This window comes from Branchiostoma lanceolatum, chromosome 4, assembly GCF_035083965.1.
Source record: "Branchiostoma lanceolatum isolate klBraLanc5 chromosome 4, klBraLanc5.hap2, whole genome shotgun sequence".
Taxonomy (NCBI): Eukaryota; Metazoa; Chordata; class Leptocardii; order Amphioxiformes; family Branchiostomatidae; genus Branchiostoma; species Branchiostoma lanceolatum.
In genome coordinates, this window is record NC_089725.1 from 21,129,037 (window position 1) to 21,152,023 (window position 22,987).

At 41.0% G+C, this 22,987-nt stretch overlaps 1 protein-coding gene across 9 annotated transcripts; it reads right to left on the reverse strand.

The window, feature by feature from the left end:
• Positions 1-360: 360 nt before the first annotated feature.
• On the reverse strand, positions 361-21,076 carry LOC136433279 (metastasis-associated protein MTA3-like). Of its 9 annotated transcripts, none has more exons than XM_066425309.1 (22): positions 20,733-20,964; positions 20,119-20,186; positions 19,856-19,949; positions 13,877-14,003; positions 13,198-13,261; positions 12,778-12,895; positions 12,486-12,588; positions 12,113-12,212; positions 11,536-11,724; positions 10,783-10,857; positions 10,523-10,581; positions 10,050-10,153; positions 8,681-8,836; positions 7,556-7,636; positions 7,163-7,227; positions 6,514-6,742; positions 6,141-6,341; positions 5,495-5,671; positions 5,171-5,230; positions 4,771-4,847; positions 3,662-3,834; positions 361-3,183 (listed from the first exon to the last, which is right to left on the reverse strand). In XM_066425309.1, exons 1-22 carry the CDS (start codon positions 20,758-20,760, stop codon positions 3,048-3,050), a joined length of 2,484 nt encoding a protein of 827 aa, XP_066281406.1. In that variant the 5' UTR covers positions 20,761-20,964; the 3' UTR covers positions 361-3,047. The 9 variants fall into 9 exon arrangements, with proteins under 9 accessions (XP_066281406.1, XP_066281409.1, XP_066281410.1 ...); XM_066425312.1 differs by having other exon boundaries at positions 8,708-8,836; positions 20,733-20,960; XM_066425313.1 differs by having other exon boundaries at positions 8,720-8,836; positions 20,733-20,957.
• Positions 21,077-22,987: the final 1,911 nt, after the last annotated feature.

Genomic DNA, 22,987 nt, shown 5'->3' on the forward strand with positions numbered 1-22,987 from the left:
TCAAAAACCTGCTGAGACACTCACGTTTTGAGTTGACAGGCACAAAACATTCAGCTTACTGACCAGACCTGACAGCTTTCTTGAAATTCCAAGTTTGGAGATGAAAGGTTTATGTTTTGCATGCTGTTTCAGACACGAGACATGTTGTGGCACTTTATAGAATACAAGTTGTGACTGGGGAGGTTTGAGCTCTTAGAAAAGGGGATTGCATCCAAAGTGGAGGAACACCAAACACTGCAAAAATATTGTTATTTGTAAATGCCTATTATTTTTACTTCAATGATATTGCAACGCAGCAGTTCAAAAAATATTACAAAGGTAACTGTCCGTACAACGCAATAACTCACAGCATGGAGTTCCTTGGATACTTCAAGTTATTTTATTGAACAGTCACATTGTTGTAATTTCCTACCAAAATGTCTGAATGACAGTCAGCTACAGCAAGAGGTGAGAGTCTGTCAGTGATGACCAGCAGTTATGGGATTCTGTCCATCTGCGTCAACATATAGGCATGACTCGTCAGTAAAATGTCTTTACATTTCCATTGTCTTCTTCATTTGACACGTCTCCTTTCCAAGGGAAAGGCCAAAGCTCATCACAACATTGTAGATCTTTTCAAAAGTTTGTCAAGAAACTTTTCATGCACTTTTGTAGATCCCAGAATTCCATAACCACTTTCAAAGGAAAGTGCGTTCTACACGGAAGACGCTGGCATGGCAAACATTGCATGGAGCTACCTGTATTACAACAGACCAAGTTGGACTTACAGCGGAGTGCCCTAAGTTCATCATGTTACTGCAAAAACTGAGCGGCAAAGGACTGGTAGTTTGTCATGTGCTCTCTTCTGATTCCAAATGTCTGCACCTGAGTCTGGAATCCAACTCATACCTGCAACTGTCAGAGACTTGTCAACTTCTGACGAGCATCACCACTTCCAGTCCAATCCTTCTTGGCAATGAAAAACTGGAAGGTTGCGAGCTGTTAGAAGTTGGAAACACAAACCTCTGCATCTCTCAGATGACACACAAGTCTTCCCTAGATCTCCGGACAAATGGTAACTACAAGTTTACATGTTATCTGTGTTGCAAAAGCCTGTGAAAAGCCTACAATCCGAAGATCATGCAACTTACAAAAAGAGTGGAGCCCCTCTGGGGCAGCCACAGAAGCAGCTTTCCTAGGATCTAACACAGTACAACAAATGGCAGGCACGATACAATTGGTCTCTCACTGCTTAGTCCTCATATCCAAGTTACTTTACTCCATGGTTTCAATAAATTAGATGCTATCAATTGCCTCCAAGGAGATAAAAACTGATGTGATACTGTCTATTTATATGCTTGTTCATAAATCATTGCAAAATACAGGAGCTCTAGAATTAGTGATTACGAGTACTAGCAACATACATGTATATCAATCAATGCCTAAGGAAGCAATGTTCCAACTTATACTACAGCAAAGTTAAGAAAATATGCACAGTTTCAGAGTGGACTTTTTCATTATACAAATTTGCATTCTCAGTGGCTGTTGTGGCTGTCGTAAATGTATTATATTCTAACACAAATACGTTCTGGTCCAAAACAAACACCCATCAACACAGTACTGAGAGTGATCACGGAAAGGCCCTCATTTTTTCACTTATCTTATAACACATAGCTCTGATGGTCTTGATTCTGAAACTGTACGTTATCTGTTCATAGTACACAAGCAAGTTCTAGGATATTACTAAATGTCTTCAAGCAACAAATTCTACCAGAGAGGCCTGGGAAGCAGCAAGACCGACATTCCTGCTGTTTCTCAAGCACTGCATTTTTGTCATAGAAAACATTTTGCAAACAGATTTTCACTTACAGGAGTGTTAAAAGCCTATGGACCATTCTGACACATCCAGAAGTTGTAAGTTGTGAGGACATCCTTCAAGAAGGGAATGACTACAAGGATAACATACGACGCACTACATCAGGCAAAGCCAGTCGCTGTCATCTCTATAAAATGTCAGGTGTTGGAAAATACGTCTTGTACAAAGACTCATTGGTACTATTCACAGAAACAAGTTCATACATACAAAACTGCTTCACAATAGGAGCATCACAGGACCTACAATAGTTGGCAACAGCCAAACAATAACCTGATGACACGGGTGGACTAGAACAAAGAATAAATATACCATATCCAAAGAGTACTTCTACATCGAGTATACTGACCCGTTCTATTCAGGTCTTACAGTGATACCAACTCCCTCCAGTCATCTGTGTAAAAGTCGTGCAGTACTCTAGTCTGGAAGGCAGACCCTGTCGGTGGCTAGAACGTTTAACTCTATACTAGATCCCGTCGTTCACAGCAGGAAGGTACACACACGGCCCAATATCTCCTGCACAGCCCCGACAAAAAATGTTCTTCTTTTACACTGAGTGCTTTTTTACATGCTATGTCTTTTGTTCAAAGTACATTTATCACAGTCTAGAATGGAGACTGTGATGGAGACGGAAGTGGGGAAAAGTGGAATCTGACACCCAACTTAGGGTATCAGCACTTTGTGCTCATTCATTTCTCTACACCCTCACTGTTTGGCCAAACAAATCCCAATCCTTCTCGATCCAAATGAGCACTGAATTGGTTTTCCCACTATATTTGCTGTTGTACAATAACGGTCACAGTATTCACAAAGAGGGGAATAAAAGTTCTACAGTTCCATATGCCAATAGGAAAGATTAGTGTGTACGTGTGTAACCGTAGCATATTGGACATCCTATACATCTGTTGACTACTACAAGTGATCGTTTTCAAATTCAGCTCTTCATATTCAAACTGGATACTTTCATCATGCTACAACATGACTCAACACAGCTTATACTTATAACGAGCTGAATATGATGAGTCTGTCACTTGAGTTTGTTTTCAAAAGTTAAGGAATGGAGATGACTAGTACAAATGACTTCCTTTTTTCTTCAAAATCCTGCTACCGGTATGTGGCACCATGGCACTCCATATTATGCTTGGGTCCATACAGTACATTGATGAGAAATATTGTTATGGCTGGACCACTGAAGTTAGTCCTCAATGACGATGGGTTCTGGTTCACTGGGGACGGCAGCAGACTTGGGCTTGTTGGGGAGGTGGACCTTCCTGCAGGGGGATCGGGCAGCGCGACGCTGCTCTACTGGAACCAGCTGCCGACGGAGCTTCCTGCAGATCAACACAAACGGATAAAACTTTAACCCTGGAAGACGTCCAAAGGGAACCGTAATGCAAAAACTGGCCTTTGGTCAGGAATGCACTGCATGCATGTTTGATCCAAAAGTAATTCAAGTGCCCACAAGGGAAAGCATCTAAACTCGGACATTTATATATTTTGTAATTGCATGATCAGGGTTCAAAATACCAACATGCAATTTGCAGAAAACAAAAGTGAGAGTGAAGAAAGGGGTACTTTTAGCAAGTTAAAGGAACACAGGCTGAGTAGTGTAAATCACATATTACAGCAAACTAAAATAAAGTATGGTAATTCTGACCCTGAGTACTACTAATAGCACAACATGGAAGAAGTCCAAAATACATGCTCTACAATGTTAGTCTGCAAAACACAGCACACTCTTACTGCTTTAATCTTGGAAACACTGTCCACAAAAGGCCACACCAGAATGAACTGTAGTGACCACCTCACCTGGTTTCCTCTGTAGCCACAAAGAAAACGTCATCAGGCGCATCAATCCAGTTGATGCGCCGTCTCTTGACTGGCCTGTTGATGGCCAGGGTCTTGGCGAACTGCCTGTTGCTGCCATTGTGATTGGTCACCCCTGGGACCCCAGGGGGTCTGCTGCCAGGGGCGTTCAGCACCTACAAAATGAAGGGGAAGCTGGTCAAAAAAACAGAATGATTAAACTTAGTGTCTTTTTTCTTCTTCAAATATTAACTTATTAGGCTGTTCTGCTGAAGGAGTTAGTTAACAGTGACACCTACGAGGATCATTTGACAATTCCTCAGGTCGGGCACTTCTTTACTTTGAGATTGCTTCCCATAGTATTCACTGGCGATTACACTGATATATAGATAATGAACTACAAGTGAACAGCCATGTAAGAATGAATGGAATGGATGGGAGATGCACAAGTAAAATAAGATGTCAACAAAGCTGCCTTAGCTATATTTTCTTTCAGCAATGTTTAAGTACACTGTAGTATACATGAGTTGTAATGAGAGGTCTATTGTAGGTATCGATGTTGTCAACATTATCTATTTCGATATTTGAGTATCATCGCCTGGGCAAGGTAAAAATATCAAGAATTATGAAACTGCGTCTTCTAGGTTCATAGTCTGAATATGAGCTTCCCATGACAACATTAAGACTTCAAACAGTACATATGCAAGAAAAAAGAAAAGTGGGGTCCCTTGGTACAACAATATGTATGAACTCAAAGACAGTATGCTTATTTGTATTTCCCAATAGATGGCAACCATGCAGAACTGAGGCCCATGCAGGGGGGGTGACCGGGACATGGGTAGATGAGATGGACCATGCAAGCCACTGCACTGTGGGTACAGGCGAGCACAACGACGACGCTCACAGTACCGGTACAGTGAGCTTACCCCACTCCCTGTCATCAGGTGTGGATTTACCCCATTCCCTGACATCAAGAGGGGGCTCCCAGAGTTCAGCAGGTTCACCCCACTCCCAGGTGTGAGGAGCGGAGGCCCCCCACTGCCAGGCGGCAGCAGGGGGTGAGGGCCGACCCCATCCCCAGGAAACAGGTGTGGGTTGTGAAGAGGCATCACCTGATTGGTGCGAGGGACGGCACTGTTACTGAACATCCCTGGTAACATGGCAGTCTGCCGTACAGCCGGCTGGTCGCCTACAAGGAGGGGGCAACATACGGCTGTGTAAAGCTACAAGGAAATCAGCAATGGGCAGGTGCATCCTCAAGAAACTAACACGACTTGTGTTAGCAGGATAACACGAACATGACAAAACTAAGAAAACTAGAAATTAGCCTTCAAGCTTTCAACATTTGCTCATTCAAAAGCCTACATGAAGTATAGCTACTCACTGCATTTTGACCACCATTCTTCCGCACCAAAAAAGCCACCACAGCTGTTAGAATCCAGCTAATCTCATTGTTCAGCACAAGGCTAATGCGTAAAATGCTCATCTTTAAAATGTTTTTACGACACTTACCTTTCTTCATTGGCATGTCATTGGGGCCTCCCATAGGTAAGGACCTCTTGGCTGCAGGACCTGAAGGCAAAGTCGTGCTTATAATTCCTTTGGATCTGTTTCACAAGGTTATTGAAAGAACATGTTTCTCTCTATATCATAGTACATGTGTACCACTATTCCTGTTAAATCAAGTAAACCCCGTGTTGGCATCGCTAGATGTCCCCGTTCAAGGTTGCAGGTAAGTAAACTTCCTTTTTTTTTTTAAAGTGACCAGTGTTAAATGTAAATCTTTGAATAGTCCAATGCAGATCTTGGATCATGTCACAAAAATGTCTTCCATACCATCCATCCCGTTCATCTGGTCATAGGGACGCTTCTTCATGATGGGGGGAGACACGTTGTTGAGGATGGTGGTGGGGTTGGAGGGAACACTTCCCGGTTTCTCATCACCACCTGAATTTCGCTCGGCGTTAGGTTTGGGTTCCCTGACAGGGTGGTCTGGGAACATGGACTTGTACTCTAAGGGGAGACATTAGAAAACATATGGTTCTGAGGTGCTCATGCGCTGCTCACATAAAGCAAGGTATGACGGGTCGTTCAGTGTAATATATCTAGCTGCTGTCATGCTGCATGACTGCAAAGTTGGTGTGTTACACCAAAGGGTGCTTATACTGGCTATACAGATTCAGATGTTGAATGTTATATTTAGTCATTCAACACTGCTAAAAAAACACTAACAGTGCCAAAAAACGAAATTCTGAACAAAAATCCTAATCTAAGTTTTCACAAAAAAAGATGTTGAGAAACTAAGGTTGGTTTAACCATAACTATATGGCACTAATGGTGGGAGCCTTGTTGAAATTATGTTCCGATACTTGGGGTCAAACTAACGAAAATACCCAGTAGGTAAATCAAGCTTGCTTGCTCTTCATAAGGATAGTTAAAACTTTTATCAACAACAACACACTGTCAAGTCAAGTCGACTCACCCTTCCTGTCAGTACAGCTTGCGATGGTTCGTGGCGGCTTCCCCAATATTGGCTCTGGCGGGATGGAGCAGCCATTCATCCATTCAGGAGAATCAGCCTCCACCTCAATCCCAAGCTTCCCCAGGATCTTACTCAGGTCAGGCCGAGTGCGCTTCCGCTTCTTCAGCACCTTCTGTGGATCCTCTGGCATCCGGGTTTGGCCTGCAGAGGCAGGTTTTCAGTCATTTCACATGCTTCAACTTCAACTTAAACATGCTGATTGGTCTTACTACTCATATACAACATTAAACTTCCCATTCAGGAACATGCCTTTTTTAGCTTTTAAGTCTGATCTCTAAAGGTATGAAAATGGGTATGACTAGATGAGACTTACATTCTATCTTGATGGAGGCAATGTTGACAGGATCGAAGGGCACCCTTGCTGCATGGCGAGGCTTGAGAATATCCTTACACAGTCGGCGCGAGAGTCGTGTCAGGGGAGTTGCACAAAGGAAGAAGGCCTGTCTGGTCTTGACTGTGAACTTGGGACTGTTGGACTGTCGTATTGTCAGTCCGTGGGCCGTGGCACAGTGACGGGCCAGGTGTGCTTTCAGCTTAAACTCCTACAGTTATTGGAATGGCAGTTCAGGGGGTTATGGCTGTGGGATGTACAATAGTGCATAAACCAGGACATTCAGCATATCAGTAATCTGAAATCTACTTATATATGAAGCATACCCATATATACAAAAGTCTGGAAAACATTACATTCAAGAATAGAACACAACAAGTCAACCAATGACATTGGTTTTCTACCTTGTTAAAGTCAGGCTGCTCAATTCATCCCAAAAAATGATCTTAAAATATTTTTCCTTCATTATGAGCGAGCCTAGTGATGGAATGCATCACTACATGTAGAGTTTGACTACCCAACTGGAACAATACCAAGAATGGACGACCCATACCATAGGTTTCCTAACCCATACAGATATACTATACTACAATGCATAATGTCATCAGCATTTCATAAAACGAAACATTACCTTGCCACAGTCCCTAATAGTACATCTGAAGGGTCTGTGCATTGGCATGTGGCCAGCCAGTCGCTCTGAAAACAAACAGTATAGCAAACACATCAGATCAAGGCACAGTGGAGGAAGCCCTTCCTACATGTGCAATACTGTCCTCCTACCACAAGCATTCAGCCATGCTTGGCAAGCTTGTCCCACTCACAGCACCACCACACTAAACTGTTCACATGCCGCTGGAGTACAGGATGAAGAGAGAATATCATACAAGTTAGTACCATCATGGCACAGGAATGAGACAAGCTGTATGTCACTTTATGTGCAGCAAAAGAACTTTGATCAACCAAGTGGGTTGGTGCTCAACCAAAGCTGTTAAGCTACAAGAAGTTTAACAGTTTCCAGACAAACCTTGTCTATAGAAAACTTTCCCACAAATCCTACAAGGGTAGGTTGGCTCTATTTGAACAGTGGGGCTTGGCCGTCCTCCATCTAGGTTCCAGAAATGGCAATGGTCAATCAAACTGCCACCATATCCATTGTACTGTTGCAAAATGCTACTGCCAACGACTGAAGGATCTACTTTGCAAAAAATTACTCAGTGTAATATTTAGTATGCATTTCCTGGTTTAACAGTTTCTCCAATACAAATGCAACACGGACATTTACCACATTAAGTTTGCATCCCAGCCATTTTTAATGAACTCTGAGAAGTGCAGATTTGATGGATGAGGGAAATATATATATGACGGATATATTGTAATCATACGTATATTGTAATCATTTCTCTAGTGAACACAAGATTATCAGCAGCTCTATCAGAATTTATAGGAGCACCGATTGGTACACGAGAGAAACAGTGGCAGACAAGTTTCATGTGATACAATACCTGGACTAACAATGGTATTTCATTTGTAGCATGTACTGCCGATGAGTGGGCTATGCGTCTTCACTTTACACTTCACTGACTGCTTTTGGTGACCTCTTTATTCAACATTCAACCTCATTTATGCACCAATTCAATACTAGAATACTAATAATGCAATTGGTTCAGACACTCTGACAGATTTATGCCACAAAGTTTGCTATCTACAATTTTGGCTACTCAAGAAAATGGCAAGGACTAATAAGATTTGTAATATCAAATCTGCCTAAACAAGACACAGGTGAAGGTGTTAAGACTGATGACACAATGTCGTATTAGACAACATGAAATTTGGGATTACAGCTCTCATACAAATCCAGGTCTTTTAGATGACAGCATGGCATGGAATAACATGAGAGCTATAGTGAATTTTTTAGGACAAGGTGAACATTCCAACAAACTATGAGTATGATGTGAACATTTTTGGTTTGAGTCAAACTCAACAATATGAACAACACACTAATTCTACAATAAACACACACAAAGGGTACAAGCAAATGATTGGAGGTTTGAACTGACACTTAATGACCACAACGACCCCACAACACCAGGGTATGGATGATGGAAGAACAAGTGACGAAACACCTAGAAGTCAAGGAATTTGGACTAACCAAAATCATTTGCTCCCTCTGCCTCACCTAGCTTCTCACCTAGCCGGGTTGGCATCTTGAGACCGCCCATCTTCTTCCAGTAGCTCCAGCAGACGGAGCAGAGACGGCATTGCATGTTGGGAGGTCCCCACGAGTACCACTGGTGTGAGTTAGTGGCTGGGGGAGGGCAAGGATAGAGATGGTGAGAACACTCCCTCCATGGGATTTTACACTGTACTGTACCCGAGTCACATGGAGAAGTTGTGGTTGTGCAATAAAAGCTGCCCAATCTCTGATTAAAATCTACATTCAGCCCCAAGGCAGACAAATTCCAGATTGGGCGCTGCCAGACCATTTGAGGAGAAAATGAAATTTATATGTCAGCATTTTGTTACCACCAAAACTACAAAAGAAATTGATAAGAAGGATGAAAAATTGTTGAAGGATATGAAAAACAGGTTTATCTGATTGCAGGAAAATGCTTGGATACTACATTGTACAAGTTCAATCTTATCCATCAAAGAATAGCATGAGTGATTATGATCAATCAAATCAAGCAATGTACTATAAATGGTAAGAGTCCCAGCCCTTGCAACAGCAGCCAGTTGTTAATATTGTTATTTCTATAATTTCAAAGTTACTCAGAAATTATATGAGTAAAAAAAACAACTGATTATCTATGAGTGATACATCATTGGCAACCTGCCCAAAGTAGGTAAGGAAAAACACTATGCCTAACTGGCTGAAAACTGACATTTTGTTATTCACCTTGCAGTCAAAGCATTTCCAAGTAAAGATGAATCATGTCGACCATAGCCATTTATGGATAAAGTATAGAATTGTAGGCACCAAGAGGCCATGAGTCAATGTGGCAAAACAGTATAAAGAGCCAAACAGCACAGGGAAGAATTGCAGTTACTGGGGACTGTTAGCCTGTGGAACAGCTCACAGTCCCCTTTCTGCCTCAACAAATATAATATCAGTGATACACACTTCTCCCCCCCCCCTCATGTCCCAGTCCCATGGCAGAACTTTCTTGCATGGAAAGTTGTTTGCACTAGTATGATATCTGGTTATCCACAGCTCACACTATCATACCTTTTGAGTTAGGCGAGCCTGTGTCATGGGCACAGTAAAGGAAGGCGAAGCCTATCCCTCTACTTTCACTGCCTTTTACTCTCACAACCGAAGTCAGCTACCCATTCATAATTGCCATTTGGTGACGATACACCAGCTTTGCAGGCACACAGTGGTGGCTGGCTGTTTGAAGCTATCTAGTGAGGACGTCCCTATTGTATTGAAGCGCCATTGTATTGCTAATGGCACGTTCTAAAGGTAAGCCACAAAGCAAAGTGTCTAGGAGTCAAGCCCTTAAAAATGAGTTCCTCACCATAGCAGCCTTCACAGGCCCTGGTTGGTTTCTCCCCCTGCCCATTCATGAGGGAGTTGGGTGTGCCTGGCTTGTTAGTGATCTGGTTGGGGTTGGGCTTGTTGCTGAAAGTTGAATACAGTATCTTAAGTGATGACCGTATGCTAGTTACAGTAACATTTAACACCAAACAAGACTTAACAAGTTATACACTTGGATCAAATTGGGTATAAAACCTTCTTAGCTATCAAAATCATTAAAACATACTGGAAAATACATAAAGGAAAACCTTAAATTTTGTCTTTTGATACATCACGAAAAAGCCCCTTTCTAGTTTCAACTGGCAGATTACAGAAAGTACAGTGCACTGGCAAATTTCATGGATACTATATCTACCTTTACCCTACATAGCAAGTGTTAGGATTACAATAATAGCACACTTCACTGGTTGCCCCTTCAAGATTGATTCAAGAAGTCATCAAATGTATACTTACTAGTTGGGAATGTAGACTTGCTTTAGTTTGCTCTCAGCTTCAGCAGCCTTCAAACGTTTCTAAAGGAGAACAACCAAAATATTGTAACTAGAGGTACCTTGTAGTTGAATGTATGAAATCACGAAGAAAGCCTAATAAACAACGCAGGAGAAAATACACAGGACTGATAAGGCATAAAATGGAGTTGAAAACTCTTCAATAGGTTAAGCAAAATCACAACAGAACTGACAAAATAGAAAAAGTATCAAAAGTGACCTTACCTGTTGCACATATCGGTCTGTGGTTTTCCACATGTAATAGTACTCTATAATACTGTTAAGTGACTTCCATGGTAGCTGAAAGGAAGAAGATAAAAGTTATCTATAATGTTGCCTTCTGTTCACAAAAGAAATCTCAAGTACAAACCCGACATTTGAAAAGGAGGAAAATAACCAACAGAATATAGCACCAATTCCTGGCTAACTACAGCTGCAAAACCAGTTAAACATGCAAGTTCATTTACAATATCAATATGTGTATGTTAAATCTAATCAATTTCAAGCATTACCAACATTGTTATCATACATACATACATTGTTACCACTGTAACCAAAAAAAAAGGTTTCAATATCTTCCTCAGGGCTGTCTCCAGGACCCGTCCCGAAACAGAAATTTGCTTCTGGGGACGGACAAAATTTTACCTGGTCCAGCCATAAGTCTGAATTTCATGACATGAAATTGATGAGAATGTGTTTTTGTAAGCTTTAAATGACAGTTTACAACAAAAATCAACAACACGGGCTTCCAAATTGCAGTTGAATCAAAGTTCGCCTTTTCATGTGCAACACTCTAACCATTAATCATGGTTAATGCCTTCCAAGGCATGAGATAGGTAAACTCCTCCCCCTCCCCAAACAACAGGCTCCAAACAATGTTGGAGTGGGACGGACAAAAATTGAAACCTGGAGACAACAATGATCTTCCTATGATCTTACAGTCAGAATCATTGTTTCATGGCAAGAAATGTAACTTACAAAGTCTTGTCTTATGTCATTGAAATCTTTTCCGTATTTTTCTAGCGCCTCCTCAAACAAGTTGGCTTCTGATGCTGACCACTCTTCCATCTCATCTCGACACAGCACAGGGCCGCCCTGGGGGACCAGGCTGGTGATGGCTTTTGTGGCATCGTACTGGGTTTTGTGAAGAGTGTTCATTGCATGGAACTAGGAGGAAAAGAGACGCAAGCACATTAAATCTTTGTACAGGCTAAGCAACAATGCATGATTGTTGGTAAGTAAGTATGTGGTACCAAAAACAGTTCAAGCAATGTATTTAGTATGTTAGGAATGTTTACCAACTAGCCAGGGTAACTTTACTTTTCAGCAAATTTATGTATCACCATGACTTACAAAGCTATATAAAATACCTCACCATTCAATTCATCTTACTTCAGAATTATCTGATTACAAAACCAACACTTATACATGGTTTCTTTTCTCAATTCAATTTTGAAAATATTATTATAAAAATCAATTGTACCATTACAGAAAGTCAGTCACAGGAATAATGCAGTCATGCTTATTCTACAGTCATAAAAGACCATGTCCTCACCAGTGTGATGTCCCTGGAGGCTGCTGCTGCACTCATGTGGAGGCTGGGCTGCCGAACTGAGCTGCTACAGTCCAACGCACGGGCAAATGTACCGACAGACCTAACCACAAACAACTCCGTTAACTGACTGTCATGGAGAGTAGCACTCAACAAGGAATGCTTCACACTACGTAGTTACATTGATGGTCCCCATGTCACACAACCGCTACTGTAACCACTCACATGTCAGAACAATACTAGCATATCATGTTCACAGGTCTACAGAGCCTGATAACTTCTGCAGTTCCACTGACCACTTAGATTTCTAGAATGTCACATTCACAAACCGACAGAATCAAAGATAACAACCAAGCATAAGTAAATCCAGCCTCACCTTGCTATGACCATAAATTGATCAATCTGTCTGTCTTCCAGCGGGTTCTCAGGGTCCCAAATTTTACTCTCCATCTTGGCCAATTCTCGGCCATCAGTTTCATCTATGACAGGAAAACAGTACAGTTTAGTATTTGAACACAAGGTGTAATGGAAAGTATTTGAACACAAGGTGCATTGCTTCATTTCAGGTGAAAACCTCACAATCAATGCAAGCAATTCCAATCCATGCCCATAGTTAGCAATAACACAAACTTCAAACTGAAAACAAAAAAGACTTCCTCAATCCTCACCTTCTTTTAATATAGGGGGAACCTCAGCCTGGTACCGACTGCCTACCCTTATCTCTCCTTTGTCTGCAAGCAGTGTTTTTTGGACTGGGTCATACACCAGTGTGTAGAAGAAAGAATCCTGTGTGAAGCAAACATAGATGGTTAGCCTACAGCTTCTTAGTAGAGCAGGCAAAATACGGAGTAATGATCTGTATGATTACAGTATTCTGATCAGCTTTCTACTAACAGTTTGCATGCGTGTCCATATGTCCTATTCAAATTTTCCTGTCGGGAGTATAAAACATAATACCTGAAAAGAATGCAGTCTTCCACCAACATAATGTTTATCAAAAAAAAAGGTTTTGAGCCAAAACAACATGTCCTGAGGCAAAATTGCTATACAAGAGGCTATATAACTCGTAGTATGACATGTAAACATACCTCTTTGTTCAAGTAGGATTGCAGCGACTCTGTCTCATTCAATAGAGTAACACTGCACTTCCCCCTGCAAAAATAGGAAAAACAGTTACATGCCGTACATGTTTAGCAAGTAGAATGTTTAAAAGGGTAACAATTGTCAGTTAAGTTTATACAGTATGTGGAATCATGAAGCCAGTTGTAAATCAGAACAGGCAAAGTGACAGCCAAAAAACCCTGTCTACCTCCAAAATCAACTCTGTTACAATATTACCAAGGCTGGAAATAACATTATTGACGATAACGTCTATCACTAATATGTCAAAGTCATATGTATTTTGCACAAAGAAAAAAATTAGCTACATAATGAAAAAAAAATCTTATTGGCAAGTATGTTTTTTATTCCCAACTGCATGTAGCTTCAACAGATTCAGGTCTTGACTTAAAGCAGCAGTCAAAACATGTCTACTCAGATGTGCTTCTAAATGGAAACCATCATGTGAAATCCAAACTTTCAAAGCATACATACCAATCTAAATTAGGCAAAGATCCAGTCATTCGTAAAGTTGTTTTGAATACAAATATATATGTATCTTTCATCTAAATTATTAAAAGAAAGAAACATCAGAACATCACAAGTAGCCAAGTAGAGAAAAACATGCACAGCACGACTACCTAAAGTACAAAAGGGTTCTTCATCTACCGTATATGTGTAGCAGGTAGGGATTCCAGCTGCCGGGACAGGAACAGCTCCTTGTGCTTGAGCTGGTGTCTGTCCACCTCTGCAAGGTTGTCAAACTCAGCATCATCCCTCTCTTCCTCCAGTGCAGCTATGAATTAAAATGTTACGTGTTATAGAAACTTACGCTTACTGTGTAATTCTCTTACTCACTCTTTTTATACAAAATGTCAACAGATATTTCACTCATTCTTATATAAGACATTAGGTATTCAAGAGGACATTAAGAGGAAGAAAAGACATGCAACATAAAAAAACAACTTTATAAAGTACCTTACCTAGAAGTTCCCGTATGATGAATCCTTACATAACCTTTAAGTTAACAATAATTAATAGATCTAATACTGAAAAGTTTTTAACACCAAAAAGGCAACTCAATAAGGGAATGTTTGAGGCGAATTGAGCTGAATCAGGTTAATAGCATTTCAATATGTATTGTACCAACACAGATGACTTTTCATTCCGATGTTCAGTCAATTAACAATAATGTATAGAGCACCTTACTGTACATGTGCAGTTTGTAGAAAATAGACACACCTTCTTCTTTCTCCTCTTTTGATAGCAAGGGGTGCAAGAAAGAATGTGTGCAACATGAACCACAGGAAGCTTACAGAGTAACAGTAACATGACAAAGAAACACAATGACATACTGCACCAAGAACACATGTCAGAGTTGTACACAAACTACTGAAAACATAACATTAGTTCAACTGTACACAAACTAGAAATAGTAGAATCTCTACATCACAAAGATGAGTAAGCTGGAAGAAAGTATCTGTTGTACATTAAGTTATTCACAAAGGATAAGACTAGAGGTATGACAACCACTGGCATCAGTGACCATTATTTTTCAGATATCTGTCCAGTATCCACAGTAGTCAGGAATCTTCTAATATGACTTCTTTTAAATATCAAACACTAGAGTCGCAATGTCAAACATACATGATTACAATTCTACATAGTCAAAATGAGTTATACTCAGAGTATGAAATGATGAAGTACTATCATGTGAATTGCTTGGAAATGATATATGACAGGATATTATTAGACAGGATGTTTCGTAAGCCACAATTCTTAGATAGACTTTGCTAAGATGTGGACCAGGGGGGGATTATGGGGGATAATGTTACATAAAAATGTCAGTGTTTTTTTCCCTGCAATATCCCTGATCTCCGATATCTTTCCTGGTCTGAGCCTTAGACTAGATTAGATAACAACGAGATGGGTGCCAAGAATTCTGCAGGGCTACTATTTAGCATAAAATCATGTCCTACTTCTAAGGTTTGTATCAGGGTTCAGCATTAAGTTAAAGTCACAACATTTTTCATTCTCCATATGGTATCCCTCTAGATGCTTGCTAGCTTTAATAGTTGTCCCATTTACATTCAACCCCTGGCCATAGAAATCCATCCATCCATAAATATCTACCATGGCATCTCGGACTGTCTTGCTCTTGGTTACCTTAAAACCAGATGTGGTGAGACTTCCGTTTAACATGTCAAAAGGTATGCATCCCCCTAATGCTGTCTGATTTCTTGCCTATGTTTTAGCCCTACCTTTACAATTCAAAAGAGCTAATTCGTAGTCTTATGTTACCTACGAATAAAATCACTTTTCATCCACTGTAAATCTTAATCAGGTTGAGGTGCACAGTGCCAGGGAATTGGAAATCAGCCAAAAGAAACCATCCCATGATGCTGCAGCACCTAGTCTTCCCATTGGTTGATTGATAGCAAATGCAAATCAGCTGTCATTAGCTTCAACCCTGACAGCCATAATGTGCAAAGTGATGAACTGAACATGACCAGAAAGCATATACAGGCAATAGATACCCAGGCTGCACATTTTGCATGAAGGATGTCAAGTTAAACATTTGATCTGTTGACTAGCTACACAGGTCTGTGGACTGGCCACCTGGCCTGCATATACCTCTAATCTAATTTGCATGATAATGACTAAACAGTGACAAAGAGGGGACTTTTTGTTCTGCCTTGTCCACGAAACAGAAGGGTGGAAGGATACACGAGAGTAGGTGGTTGTTAGGGGTGGGGGCCCACAGGGGGCTGGACTGCCCTGCAATCAATACAGATTCAAACTAACCAATCACAGGTTTACATGTCACATGAGACCTCAAACAACAAGAAAGATCAAATTATCCTTGGCCGTTAAGCTGGGCACATGGTTGGCTAGACTATTATCTATAATCAAACACACATCGCACAATGTGCAACAGACTGGAGACCCTGCGCTTGAAATTTAATAACCAAGCCAGACTGTTATGCAAATGAGGTATCCAGCAGTCATAAATCAACAACGCATGACAAATATGCAAATCAGCCAAGCTTGCTGTATCTGTAACAATGAACATTTCAAGAAATGCTATGTTTAAATTCCATCCTGTTTCAGCACATATCTCTTTCGTATTTACATATCCTGGCAGTATATGCAAACTACTTCATCATCAGCCTTAAGTATACATGAAATCACTATTGTTTCCAAGAACAACTGACTTCTGTTTACCTCAGGCAAACATAGCACTGCATGGGATAACATGGTTTTAACAATTACATAATTCAACATTCAAAAAGAAGCAGATACAAATCTTGTGGGAATTTTACCAGGTAAACATGATTACAGGCTGGGATATGCAAAAATGTCAATGTACTTTCACATACATTGATAAGATTAAAGTGTTACCCTGGAATGCAGCTGTTTGAGATTTGTGCTATCACGGTAAGAAAAAAAACTTTCCAAACATAAATTTTAACATACTTCTGGCTTACAACACTATTTCGTTTAAAAAATGGACTGATTGAAAATAAAGGATACCTTTTTTTCCAGGTTAAATAAATTTAACTTAGTATTTAGAAAACACCTTCATCTTGCCAATCACCGGCATCAAACAGGGCAAAGGTGAAACGTGTCATGCTTAAAATAATGTCCTCATAAAATTTAAAACCAACAGAGGATTGAGACAAAGGACCACGCTAACAGTTCCTGTACTGACCTGTCAACAAAGGAAGTTAACAGTACCTTTCCCCAGCTGATGTAGCCTTCTGGTACCAAATTTGTACTAGTTAGGCAGCTGGGGCAGTGGGGAGATGGTTAAGTTAACACTACTGTAAATTAATTTAAGTTCCTGTGGTTTTTATTTCTCGCTAGGGTAAAAATGGAGTATTCGCGGTGGTTTTAAGTTTGCGGCAACGTTATAGTTACATGCTGTTACAGTATTGGACAAAAATATTTGCGGTGGTTTGAAGTTCGCGGTGAAACAGTCATCCCACATTTCTGCATTTAAAGTATGCCTGCTTACATACCAGCTCACCAGTATAACATTTTGTCCAACCTCAAGTTAGAATAAGGTCAAGAAGATTAGGCATTCTCTTCCTACAACACAACCCATGTCAGCTATGTCCACAACAGTAACATGAGTGATGACTGACCAATAACCCATAATGCAATGTTCTACAAGGTCACCTTCACAACATATTGGCCTGTCTGGACACATGGCATGGAGGCTAGATTTATCCTATCATATTATTAGTACTACCTGTCAAAGCCATAGAAGTATGCAATGTGCAATCAGGCTATGAAAATATGGCAGACTATTGCCTAGAAACCTGATAATCATCAGCATATCTATATGAACAAGACCATCACAATATAAGTTGGATAGCTTATTAATGTTATCATATGTAAGGCTGTTAGTGTACATCATTTCCAGATTCTTCTGGTATCCAATATGGTACGGTACCTTTTATCTTGCAACAGAGCTCTATCTCTAAAAAATAAGTTAATAGTTATCAATGAAAGAGGAAGGAAGTTCTGATTTTAAACCTGTTCTGCTTTTATATGATTGTGAAACATTACACCCAGCTTTTCACAGCAGTACAGGATGTCATTGCTGAGCATAATGGCAATATTCAGCATGCAGCAATCCCATCCTGCTATTAAACTGGAAACAGCTATACACCGTTTTTATTCTTTACAACAGGTAGTAACATGTAATCTTCTAGTAGTAGTCAAAAGAACGCTACACCATGGTAGGTGCCAAAAAAGAGATGATAAATTAGCAAATGGACAACAAGAATCAGATACATGAGTATCTTAACGAAATAACTCAACAGTCCACTGCATATTTCTTTACAGAAACGGATTTTTCTCATCAGATTTTAAAAAAATTGAATAACTCTAGTATGATAAAAATGGCTTGGTCAAGTCTTGAGATTTATGCTAGTTTTGTAAGGGAAATGACCGAAAGAATGCTTTCACATTGTAACACCTGAATAAAATAACCTGCCTGTTTCAGTTTGCGTCAGGCAAGAAAATGCTCTGCCTAATCTCCCATAAACTAACCCCATTCCCGAATAAACCTTGATATGAGTTTTTTTTCTTTTTCAGGATAATAAAATCAAGAAACAAAAAAAAAGTACTTGTCCTCTCATTAATCTTGTTTTGTTTCAGAAGCGAATGACTGTTGGAATGGCCCACGGTCAGGGCTTCACGCCCGCCTGCATGTACAGATTACCTGATCTCCTCTGCCCTCTCCCCTCCGCACAACAGCCAAGCATATTTTGAAAATTCCCTGATTCAGATTTCAATTCTGATATGTCCTGAAAAGTAAGCACGTCTTTGTTGGGCCAAGAGCTGCCAACCCACCCTCCGACCCTTTGGCAGTCGTACATTTATCACGACGTACAGTATCTATTGTTCCTGTACACACTAAAAATTAAAAAAAAAAAAATGATTTCTACCTTTATGATACGTTACAGTTTGAGCCAGACTATCAAGAAAACTGACAAATAACTTGGGAGTAAAAATTCAACATGTCGTATCTTGAAAATGATGCTCTTCAGCTAAAAAATTCAGCAATTATCCTTCCCAAGAATTTTTCACATCAAAATTCTATACATAAAAATGGCGTATAAACAGTCCCCTTCCGGAAACATTTCTGTAAAAACTACAGTACCCTGATCCAAAATCAAGACCACTTGAGAATGCATCGCCTGTCTCTAAGTTGACATTCACTGACATTTCAAGCTGTATCTTTTATAATCCCAATGGATTTTCCTTTTTAATGAAACACCTACAGGTAACCCCACTGCTATTGCTAAGGATATACATATTACACCATAGTGTAATATATTACAATGTATTCTACCGAGGATGCCTCAGGATGGAGGACTTTGGTTTGAAAGACATGATCGTAACATCTGAATTCAGAACCAAGACAAAACATTTACCACATAAATGCTGACAGACACATGAACAATTCTAAAACAAATGTTCGGACGTTACAAACCTTGATTCGATGCAATGCAACACAACTTTAACTGTGCCATTGGTATTAAAAAAACACCACAAATGGGTACATACATACAAATATGCAACAACAGAAACTGTAATTTTAACTTATTTTTGACACAAAATTATGAAAACAGTATCTATCTTTCAAAAATTTCCTAATTTCATCATAATCCTGAACAAACCTTCCCTTTCCAGCCCTTCTACAAGCCTTTTCTATGCAACTGGCTACTTTTTTCAAATCGAGCGACGCCATTGGCTGCCGCAGATCGAACTTTCGGCCAATAGGGTGGAGGCGGCAAACTTGTGCTTGGGCAGTGTAAGTTAAAGAAGACAAAAAAACTGTACCAGAGAAGAAAAGCTGATGGAAGGACAGCAATCCATATACATGACATGAAAAGGTTCAAGGGCCTTCCTATACCACCTATTGCTATTAAATATTCATGATTACGAGATTCCGAAGACGACCCACGTTTCCGACTTCCAACACAACTTTTGGGCAACTGTAACGATGGTCACTGTTGATACAGAAGTGAGCCTGCGAGCTGTTTACATCCACAAATGACACTGTGTATGCATGCTAATATCAAATTACACATGCAAGAGAGTGAATATGGCGTCTGAGGAATGTTCACATACTGGCATGCTTGTCTGCTAGGGAAATCAGGCTGCTGGAGATGTCCCGTCTTCGATAGAAACATACACACTTGGCCTCCACATTCCCATTTGGAGTCTACGAGAAAGGGGAGAAAAAAAGAAGCACATTTACCCACAAAAAATCCCTTCAGGAAAAAGCATTCCCAATGTGCATGACATTTGTACTCACTGTGATAGACACTCATATCACTACCCCATATTGTCACAAAATCCAGGAAATAAACTTCAAAAATCAATGTTCCTACCTTGGTCAGTTCTTCTATTCGACGTATCTGGTATGGATTGCTTGATGAGTTCTCGAAGTAGACATAGTCTGGTGAAAGAAAATGTCACACTATTTAGTGTAAATCATTATAGGGAAGCCATTGTGTACATATCCATGCTCGTGCTGTAATGGCCATCATGTGAGAGAAAGTAGTTCCTCAATCACATGGCTCTAAAACCATAGAAACGTGAAAACAACCACAACTCTCTGACTCAAAAACTTCCTGGAGACTAGCTTCAATGTTTTTTAGATACTGTTTGTGTGTGGTGGCCGAACTTGGTCGGAAAAGCCGACGATTTGTGATGGGCCGCTTCACAGCCATTGTAGTGTGTCAATGGAAGGTCCACTGTCTATTTTTACACTCCCTCAATCCTCCATTCAAAAAGCCGGCAAAACATCACTTCCTGGCAAGAAAAAGCCCCAAATTTGCCAAACCTCTGTGTAGTTTACCACCAGATATCCTGCGATCGACAAAATTTTGACATAAGACCTGGCAGAGGTCGACCCTGAATTTTGCCGCGCCGAGGGCCACATTCGCCCCAGAGCCGGACAACAATACCGTGATCCCCATGCCTCTGTACACACAATACACACCTCCAACTCGGTACATGTTCGCCGCCATGTCGGTCAGCAATCCCGCGAGGACACTCCACACGCTCTGGGAAAGCTGGGGGACCGGGTCTGGTTAGTCCTAGGTGCGCTGTCGTTCAACGTGGTCAGTCGCTGTCGCGCCCCGCTTCACACACACATCGCCATTACGACCGCCAGGATTCTTCCTTTTCAGCACGTGACGTCACACATCCTTCGGAAATCTTCGGCGGCGGGGGTATGGGGGTGTGCAGGTGATGGAGGGGGTATTGCCGGGTCGAGTGTGGTGTCAAACTTCTCGTTGTCATCCACTGATGCGTCCTGTATGCATGCTATATGATTTCATCCCTAATGGTGCGCTCACTTCCTAAATCAAATATCTAATCTTCATCTTCGGTACTGTTCGGCAATTTTCGGTAATTTCCGTACGTCCACATGGAGGGATCCAGTTGCTATGGTAACTAGACTTGAACCTGTCAATCAATCATGGCGATAAATGTGCACAGACTTCCACAGCTCCTAAGGGTATGCTAATGAACAGAGTATGTACAGGGCAGTCCACATGAGGAAGGTGTATGCCCGGTAGAAGTACCTGCAGGTCAGCGAGTCAATGTCAAAGAACTGTTTGTCCCATTTCGTAAGCAGGCGGATGGCACAACAAAGGGAGTCAGACCACCTTGGCAACGCGATGACGTCATTTGATAGCGATGTCAGATCTGGGCATTAATCCATGCGCGCAACCAGCAAGGGTAAAACGCACCAACATCTGTCACACCATGACACAGTGCGCTCGCACGGAGAAACGTGTCATATTTTGTTTCCAAATTTGGTCAGGGTATAATGCAACAAAACATGTGTATTGGGCGGGGCACCGTCACCTTTCAACCTCTCGCAATGAGTCTTTCCCTTTCAGTTGCCTTTCCAGAAAGGGACCAATAAGACAAACGGGAGCATGTTTGATAGGCCCTGCAGGCATCAATGCAACCACAACTTCGTAGAAATTCTGTACGCTTCCCGCCGTAATCTTTGTTTATGTTGTGCCCATTGCACGGTATGGCCCCAATGGCGACCGACCAATAATGCAAATAATGACTGCTCTAGTTACACAATTAAGGTTGCCGGATAAGGTGTGTCATACATAGTGCAACTCGCCCTCGGAGGCACATTGTATAACAGTTTGGCACAGAGCAAATGTTCAAGCAGTAATGGTAATACTTAAATCCGAAACCCATTGCCATGGCATGAAAAATGGAGAGACCTGTTGCCTAAGCCTTGCGTCCCAATAACCTACCAAACAGGTCTTGCAAGTTTGACTTGCTCTTAGTACGATGGGCAACTGATCGCAACGTTAGTTATCATTGAAGTGCTTTAATGTGGTTCTACATCCAGCCACAAGTCAAGGCGTTTTCTTTGACATTTTTCATTCTTAGATGTGTTAGAACAAGGAGATGAAACTCCTGATGAGAAAGACTCTGGCCTTACGCGTACGGTTGCCGCTACACCACGGGCTTCCCAGCCAAGCCTTGGTTCATATCATATCCGGTCTTCGTCGGATAATGTGGTGGGCAAAGTTATGGGTAACAACTGCACCGTGATTCCCGCCAAACTTCACCCACCCGTGTCCGTCTGTCGTGGACAGTGTTCTCGTCTGTTCTCGTCAAAACTTGGCCGGAAAAGAGACCATCAATACATACATATTTTGCAGGTTACATATACAACGGCTTTGGCACATTAGCAATTTTCTGACGGATTACTCTTGCATTGCGCATTCCATTGCGAACAAAGAATTGTACAAACTGATGAAGACAGAACTTAGCATAAATGTGTCGTTAGCTACCATATGTGACATGTTGTTCTAACGACATGATTTTTTCGCATCCCTGATACTGATATGTACATTCACTTGAATTTCTCCTTGTTTTCTATGCCACAGTGTACATCTAGAATGTTGTCTATAAACAAACATGTTTACGGCGTTTGCTCCCTGTCATGTGATCCGAGGTGCAACGGAAGAGGAAAGTCAGTTTTCACTGGATCAAATACTTATTTTACATGAACAAGATGATTACAAAACTACGTTACATGGAAATGGCATAGAAATGCCCCAACCCCACCCGAAAAGCGCATACGCATTGATTTCAGTTCACAATAATGGCTCCAAAGTGGCAACGTCAATGACAACGCCATTCAGGCACACTTGAAGTACAAACACATCTAGGGTACATAAACAATATGTATATACGTGTACATGATGACGGAAA